The 8,104-nt window shown below is 62.7% G+C and overlaps 1 protein-coding gene across 2 annotated transcripts; it reads right to left on the bottom strand.

Moving 5' to 3' along the window:
• Positions 1-4,950: 4,950 nt before the first annotated feature.
• On the bottom strand, positions 4,951-8,104 carry MRPL28 (mitochondrial ribosomal protein L28). Of its 2 annotated transcripts, none has more exons than XM_032144888.2 (6): positions 8,058-8,104; positions 7,452-7,746; positions 6,622-6,774; positions 6,054-6,188; positions 5,881-5,967; positions 4,951-5,342 (listed from the first exon to the last, which is right to left on the bottom strand). In XM_032144888.2, the coding sequence occupies exons 2-6, from the start codon at positions 7,737-7,739 to the stop codon at positions 5,235-5,237; spliced, it is 771 nt and encodes a 256-aa protein (XP_032000779.1). In that variant the 5' UTR covers positions 7,740-7,746; positions 8,058-8,104; the 3' UTR covers positions 4,951-5,234. The 2 variants fall into 2 exon arrangements, with proteins under 2 accessions (XP_032000779.1, XP_058289810.1); XM_058433827.1 differs by lacking the exon at positions 8,058-8,104 and adding an exon at positions 7,947-8,043.

The raw sequence follows: 8,104 nt of genomic DNA, 5'->3' as shown, positions 1-8,104 counted from the left end.
TCAGACGGCAAAGGCTGCCAGCTTTTTCTCTGCCCACAGTCCACTCCGCCACCCTCTCGTTAGCTGTGGCCCGTGGAATACGCGCATGTGTTCACACAGTCCCGTCTCACAAGCCCCCTGAGGCCCCTCCCGTGGCTTTGCTCCCTGGACCTCGGGTTCCCGCCGGGCAGGACTCTGGGTCTTTGGCCACACTGAGCAGACCGTCTGGCCATCAGTCACACACCTGCGGCTGCACCTGCTCTCCCCTGGGCTGCAGTGCCCTCTTGCGTCCCAAGAATGCCTCTTGCCTCCAGGGCGCACCAGCATTGGCCCCTGGCAAAGCTTTCCCGTATGTCCGGAGACCAGGCTTCTCAGCCGTCACCCGTGGACATCCTGGGCGTTGCAGGGCACTGAGCATCCCCAGAATCACCCCCTGCCCCCAGCCCCGTGACAGCCAGAACAGTGTTGGCTTGTCCAAGCGCCCTGGCAGCAGCACTGCCTGGCCAAGGCCCCTTCGAAGGCCTCCCCTAAGCCCGGGAAGCTGAGTCCCACTTCCTGGCCCAGGCCCAGCACCTGATGAGCAGAATCTGGTGATGAACAGCTGCAGGGCTGCAAGGAGCAAGCGAGAGCCTTGGGCTGCCGCAGCCCAGGGAGGCCACTACCAAGGCCATCAGAGGGACCCGAGAGCCAGGGGAGCCTGGAGCATGGTCCATGGGGATCCACCTTCAAGAGAGCGACTTCGGGGCCAGTCCCAGGGAACTGGGCTTGGCATGGCCCTGGGCGCCGGGGGTCTCGGGCTGCGGCTGCTCTCCTAGGACTTGGCACCAGGGGTCTCGGGCCGCGGCTGCTGCCCCAGGACTCTGGGTCTGGCTCCAAGCTTCTTTGCACTGGCCTGGTTGTGAGCCGCCTGTCCCAGGATGGAACCTGGCCTTGAAGCCCTTCCCATGCCATGCTCAGAGCTACCAGCTTGTCTGGGGACAGGGTGTGGGTAGGGACGCCAGCCTGGGACAGCAGGCAGTGGTTGGGGAGGATGGTCCAGGGCTGGAGCCAGCCTAGGGAGGGCTGCGGGGCACTGCGGCAGAGGGAGCCAGGACTGCGCGGGAGCCCAGGCTGCTGGGTGTGGCTGTGTGGCCAGGGTTCCAGCGTGGGTGGCTGGTGGGTGTCGGAGGAACAGGGACTCAAGGGAGCCTGGGAGCCCCACACAACCCAGCCCGTGCCTGGGGCCAGGAGAGGGCTGGAGTTACAGATGGGCACTGGTGAGAGGGAGAGGGTGGCCAACGACTGAAGGTGGAGGCGGAGCCCTAAGCAGGCCCACGGGACACACAGTGGTCTCCCGGCAGCTCCCTTGGGCTCCCAACACCCTGACGGGGGCACAGGACAGGAGCAGAGGTGCCAAGCGACCCAGAGGGCCCGCCCGCTCTCCATGCCCTTCCCTCCACTGTCCTGCTGCCTCTGTGCACCTGAGCAGGACTCAGGAAGCAGGCGAGACCCTTGGGGTCAGGGGTCAGACACGGACTTGGGACTGGGTGCCTCAGGCCAGCCTCACATCCACTCCACCCTACCCTTCCTGGCCTTGGCTTCCCCGTCTCCATGTGGAGTGATGGGGTCACTGACGCCCCTTCCAGGCCTCCAGTTTTCTACCCCCAAGGGATCCCTGCCCATAGCCACGGTGAGGGTCCAGCCCGGAGTCCACCCTCAGGCCCACAGCCCATTCTCTGCCCGACACCGCGGCGGACTCTTGCCATGGAAACACATGGCCTGTGCCAAGCCTGGGACACACGGTGGGGAACTCCTGGCCCCTGAGGGCTCTGAGAGGCTGGGGCTGGTGCAGGCTGGCCCAGGGCAGCTCTGCCTCCTGTGGGGTTGATCTTAATCTGCACAGATCCCTCTCCCGCTCCAGGTGCCTGAGGGTCTGCAGGCCTCAGTGAGGCCTGGGCTCCCAGCTCAGTTCTCGGTTCCCCACATGCATGTTGGAGCCGATACAGTCCCTGGGAACCCTCCCCACATCCCAGAAGGCAGAATAGCATGCTGGATCCAGCTGCTGGGTCTGTCCCAGACCTGAGTCATGGTTTGATCTTGGGGGATGGGTCCGGCATTCACGGAAGGCCTCTTACCCTTTTCTCAGTCAAGGACTTTTGTGGCCTCTGACCAGAAAGTAGTCACCCAGACCCCACCTCAGTCCGGCCTGGCCTCCCCTGCGGGAGGACTAAACAGCCATGGGTTCCAGCGAGGTGACTGGCAGAGGAGGTAACCTGCTGAGGCCAAACACAGCTCCTCCCACTGGCCGGCTGGCAGCTTGGTCCCAGACCCACAACCCTGAGTCAACACAGGTCAGGACACTGATAAGCACGTTCCACCATGGCCAACGGGGACCGAGGCCAGCGCCTACCAGCCCATTGCCAAGCCTGGCCCCTAACCTCTCGGGGCCCCCAGAGTCTGACCCAGGAAGCCCTACTGGCCTTGGCAGGAGGCCTGCTTCCCCTGGGGCCTTGGCTGGGGTGGGAAAGAGCAGGTGGTGAGTGAGGGGCAGCCACCGAGATCTGAGCTGGGAGGTGCTGGACACACACACCATCGGTGAGTCAGGGGCAGGCCGAAGGGCTGGAGGGGGCTTGGCTTAAGCTCGCAGCTGAACACGGGAACTGTGCAGGGCAGGGAGTGGCCAGAACATCCCAACTCTGGCTAGAGCTGGAGCCTGGAACAGCACTCAGGGTGTGGGCAGCTGGGCTGAGCCTTATGGCCCCACAGAGCTGGCTGAGCACTGTCTTTCATAACATTTTTTTTTTTTTTGAGACAGAGTTTTGCTCTTGTTGCCCAGGTGGAGTGCAATGGTGCAATCTCAGCTCACTGCAACCTCCACCTCCTGGGTTCAAGCAATTCTCCTGCCTCAGCCTCCCAAGTAGCTGGGATTACAGGTGTCGCCACCACACCCAGCTAATTTTTTGTATTTAGTAGAGACAGGGTCTCACTATGTTGTCCAGACTAGTCTTGAACTGCTAACCTCAGGTGATCTGCCTGCCTCAGCCTCCCAAAGTGTTGGGATTACAGGTGTAAGCCACAGTGCCCGGCCATAATTTTTATTTTTTTGAGATGGAGTCTCGCTGTGTCGCCCAGGCTGGAATGCAGTGGTGCGATCTCCGCTCACTGCAGCCTCCACCTCCCAGGTTCATGCCATTCTCCTGCCTCAGCCTCCTGAGTAGCTGGGACTACCGACGCCCGCCACCACGCCCGGCTAATTTTTTTGTATTTTTACTAGAGACAGAGTTTCACCGTGTTAGCCAGGATGGTCTTGATTTCCTGACCTCATGATCCGCCCGCCTCGGCCTCCCGAAGTGCTGAGATTACAGGCGTGAGCCACCGCGCCCGGCCTTTTTTTTTCCTTTTTGAGACAGTCTTGCTCTGTCACCCAAGCAGAAGTGCAGCAGCGCAATCTCAGCTCACTGCAACCTCTGCCTTCCAGGTTCAAGCGATTCTCCTCCCTCAGCCTCCCGAGTAGCTGGGACCACAGGCATGTGTCACCATGCCTAGCTAATTTTTTGTATTTTTAGTAGAGACGGGGTTTCACTGTGTTAGCCAGGATGGTCTCTATCTCCTGACCTGGTGATCCGCCCGCCTCGGCCTCCCGAAGTGCTGGGATTACAGGTGTGAGCCACCACACCTGGCCTAAAATTTTTTTCAAGCTCGTTCACACAGCAGGGGCATCACATGAAGGCACTGGTGTGGGCAGCAGCAGGATACATGGGCAGAGGTGCCCGGTGTGGACAGAGACCTCGGGGGCCCTCCCAGGGCTCTCAACCAGGCAGGTCCTGACCCAGTGACCCCTTGTGGCCCCGGGAGCCACGTGCTCCTCTGCAGTCCAGCAGGGCCAGCTGCACACTCCCTCTGGACTCTGCCACAGCCCCTTCGGAGCCAGGGGCCCCTCAATCAGCCAGCCGGCCCACGTCGGGCAGCTGCCTCCAGTTCACCCCATCCTGCCACCAGCTGGGGCTGGCTTAGGCTCAGGGGACATAAACCCGCCTTGTCATTCTGCACTGTGCCCCTGGGAGAACCGAACGCGTCCAGAGGATCAGGATTTCTGGCTAAGGGTCGGGGGAGAGGGTCAGGCGCCCCCAAACCTCAGGGCGGGAAAAGCCTTAGGGTACACAACCGGCTTCCCGCTGGCCATACCTCCCCCCTGCAGGTCAGGTGGGAGGTAGCAGGAGGGGACGCCAAGGTTGCAGGTCCCCAAGTCCGTGTCGCCCCCACCTCGTGTGCCACTCACCCCGACAGTGCTGAGCAGGGAGAGGCTCGGGACTCAGGCAGCTGCACCAGCAGGACCCTCTGAGGACCTGCCCCTCCTGGTTCCTTCCAGTCCCTGCAGAGCCAGGCCACAGCCTCCCTTGCCCTGCTCTGAAGAATGTTCGACAAAGACAGGAATACGCAACGGAGAGGGAATGGGTGTCACCTGGCTGCACCCCTGGACGCCCCCAGCTACACCAGACCCTCTACCAGAGGAAAGACAGACACAGAATCCGGCCAGGGCACGTGGCTCGTGCCTCTAATCCCAACACTTTGGCAGGTCGAGGCAGGTGGGTCACCTGAGGTCAGAAGTTCAAGCCCAGCCTCGTCAACATGGTGAAACCCCTTCTCTACTAAAATACAATCAGCCATACATGATAGCAGGTGCCTGTAATCCCAGCTACTCAGGAGGCTGAGACAGGAGAATCACTTGAACCTGGGAGGCAAAGGTTGCAGTGAGTCGAGATCGTGCCACTCCACTCCAGCCTGGGTGCCAGAGCAAGACTCTGTCTCAAAAAAAAAAAAAAAAAAACCTACAAAACACAGAATCGAACTTCGCTGTCTGCAGCTCAGCTGGGGATGGGCAGCCAGAGTCAACGCCCACGGCTTATCCGAGGTCGCAGGGGCAGCAAAGGCAGGAGTGACAGATCAGGATCCCCAGAGAGAACGCTGGTCCTCAAAGCAAAGACGCACACACACAGCCTGGGCCAGACTTTACTCGCTCCCAGCCCCACAGGCACAAGGAACACGCCCGTAAGCATGGGGGCCCCACCTGGGAGGAGCCTCTGGGCAGCCCCAGGCCTCCTGGGGATCCCTGCCAAGCTGGCCCCGGGCTGGAAGGTGCATGGGCAGCACACGAAACCAGGATCCACCCACTGCCCACCGGTGGCCTTCACAACGCCCCGGGATCTGTGTCCTCAGTGCAAAGGGCCTGGCAGGGAAGGCTGGGCCTGTTGGTCAGGCATGGAGGAGCTGTGTGGTCACTGGCCACTGGCTCTCTTCTGCACCACCGCCGGCTCTGACAGTGCCTGCTGCTGCAGCCGCTGGATCAGCTCCGCCACATAGATCTTGAACAGGGGTACAGGGTCCTGAAGGGGAGAGGGGCTCATGGTGAGGCCAGGGAAGCCCAGGGCAGCTGGAGTTCCGGCAGGGATGGGATCAGCAGCTGCCGCCCAGAGGAACCGGGGCACGAGTGGCCCTGGAGGGCAGAGCCCTGTCGGTGAGATGAACCCTCTCCCTTGGGGACGCCAGAGGCACACACATCCCCCTGTCCCATCCCTGTGGTCGTGGATAAACAGAGGGAATGGGGGCAGCCAGCTGCCATGCCATCAGGGGCTCCCTGTCCTGACAGCTACTTCAGGCTCCAGACCCTGGGATGCTGGTGGCCGGGCAAACCCTCGGGGCAGGAACCCACTCCTCCTACTGAGGGTCCCAGGATAGGACAGGGTGCAGCCTTGGAGGGGAGGGAGCGGGCCGTGCTCCTCTGGGTGGGCAATGCAGAGCAGCAGCTCTTCCCCAAGCCCACCCAGTGCAGCAACCCCTCGTGCAGGCTCTCTCCAGGGCAGCACACTCCCAGACCCTGAACACCAGGCCCTGGGCAGGCAGCAGCAGCTGGTGCTCACACACCTTCTCCTCCAGAAGTCTCTGCTTCTCAATGGCCTCCTCCAGCGTGAGGCCCACCCACTCTGCCTCCTCCTCTGGGATGGCAAATTCCTAGGCAGGCAGAGATGGAAAGGGCGGTGAGGCCCAGGGCTGGGCCAGGAGGCCCCAGGTGTAGGGAGCGGGACGGACACCCTCACCTTGTACTTGTCGTAGATGGCTGCCCGCCGCTCAGGGTCCTCAGGGTGCAGCTGGGGGTCCTGCCGGGCAAGCCGCAGCAGCATCCCTCGCTTCAGGTCCATCCCAAACTTGGAGCACAGGTCCTCCTTTGGGGTCTGGCAGGAGGCTCACATGGGGCCAGGTGCTGGTGGCAGGGCCCCGCCTACCCTTCCAGCCAACCCACCCAGCTCCTCTCTAGCCGCTGGTGGTCCCAGGACAGGAAAGAGAAGGCCCGGGTGGGGCCGCCTCAGCACCCCAGCACGGGGGGTGGGATCGGGACAGAAGCAAGTCCAAGAGCAGGGAAAGGGGCGGCTGTGCTTGCTCAGGCCCCGTGGGCAAGTCAGCCACCCACAGAGCGACAGCCTCTCCTGCAGGCAGGAAACCCCACTGGCGCTGGCCAGAAAGGGGCCTGGCCCCACTCATGCTTTCCCAGTGACCCTCCTGTGCAGATGCCAGCGTGCCCCGGTGTGATGCTGACCTGGGGCTCCCTTGAGTCTGACTGGCCCATCCCGGACCCCGCTGTGTGCTGACTCGCCCCACCCCGCTTGCCTTGAGGATGTAAAAGTCGAGGCCGTAAGCCTCATCGATGAGGTCCAGGGTCCGCATGGTCACAGTCACTGTGAACTTCTTGTCCAGGATCTCACTGTAGAGCTCTCGCTCAAACAGCTGTGGCTTCCACACCTTCTTCAGCCTCTTGGAGAGCTGAGGGTGCAACAGAGCCTCCGTGAGTACTGCTGCTTCCTCCTACAGACCAAGGGGGACCCAGGGCAACTGCCCTCACCCCCCCGGAAGGCTCCATCACAGAACCACAGCTGTCAAACTGGGGACTTGGAGCTGGGTGGGCCGGCTCCCAGCCCAGTGCCACCCCAGCCCGACCCGGGTCCTGGCTGTGTACCCAGAAATCAGCTGCTCCCCAGCAAGCTGGGCGTTCCCACCCTTGTCACATGGTTGCTGCATGTGTTTTAGAAACATGTGCAACCCCACAGTTTACAGGTCGTCACATTCCAAGCTGGAGGTGACACAAGTCCCCCCAGAGGCTTCAGCAGTCCCGCCAGGAAGTCCAGCACAAGCAGCCTCAAAGCTCTGCTCGCCTCTCCCACCTGCTCTGCTCATCAAGCAGGCCTCCTCCCCACCCTAACTTTACCCTGACTCCCCACGGCCTCAGGTTGCTCCCCCCGGCCTGAATCACCCCACCTCACCCCTACTTTATCAGTCCTGTTTGCCAGAACTGAGGTTCTTCGCTCAGCGTGCTCCTTTGCCAGAGTTGTATCTCCTCCAGGCTGTAATCCCCAGGGCCCACCCACGTCTCTCCAGGTACCCTGGGCGTCCGGTACAGCCAAGCCCTGAGAGGAGCCCCTGAAGCCCACCTGCCGACCCACCTTGTCGTTGTTGGCGTATATTTGGCCCAGGATCCAGCCCTCGCCGCCCCACAACCCCCGCTGGGACTCGGGGGGAAAGTAGATGGGGATGGGCACGTCCTCCACACGCTCCCGCTGTCCGTTCTTGGGGTTGATCTTGAACTTGGCCCCATGAGGCCTATAGTGCACGGGAGTGGGCGTCCGCTCCTCCTCCAGGGAGCGCAGGTAGTGGCCGGGCAGGCGGGCACAGATGCCCTCCCGCAGCTGCAGCCGCTTCCAGAGCGACACGGGATACTTGTGTAGAGGCATCGCGGGCCTGGCGGGAGGTGGGGGCTCGCAGTCACCCGCAGCCTGGCCCGGCCCCTGGCTCTGACCCCCTACCCCGGCCCCCGGCTCTCCCCCCCCCCCCCCCTACCCCGGACCCTCACCTCCTACCCCCCTACCCCCTACCCCGGCCCCCGGCTCTCACCTCCTACCCCCTACCCCCTACCCCCTACCCTGGCCCCCGGCTCTCACCTCCTACGCCCTACTTCGGCCCCCGGTTCTCACTCCGGCCCCTGTCCCGCACCCACCTGCCCCTCCCCTTCTGCCCCGGAGCCTCCCCACACCCCATCTGCGCGCGCCCACCTTTCAGAGCTCTGAACCCGAAGCCCACCGGAACCGGAAGCCGATCT

The sequence above is a fragment of the Hylobates moloch genome, unplaced genomic scaffold (genome assembly GCF_009828535.3).
Source record: "Hylobates moloch isolate HMO894 unplaced genomic scaffold, HMol_V3 SCAFFOLD_23, whole genome shotgun sequence".
Classification (NCBI taxonomy): domain Eukaryota; kingdom Metazoa; phylum Chordata; class Mammalia; order Primates; family Hylobatidae; genus Hylobates; species Hylobates moloch.
The sequence above is the reverse complement of the archived record's forward strand: the minus strand, read 5'-3'. Positions and strand labels throughout refer to the sequence as shown.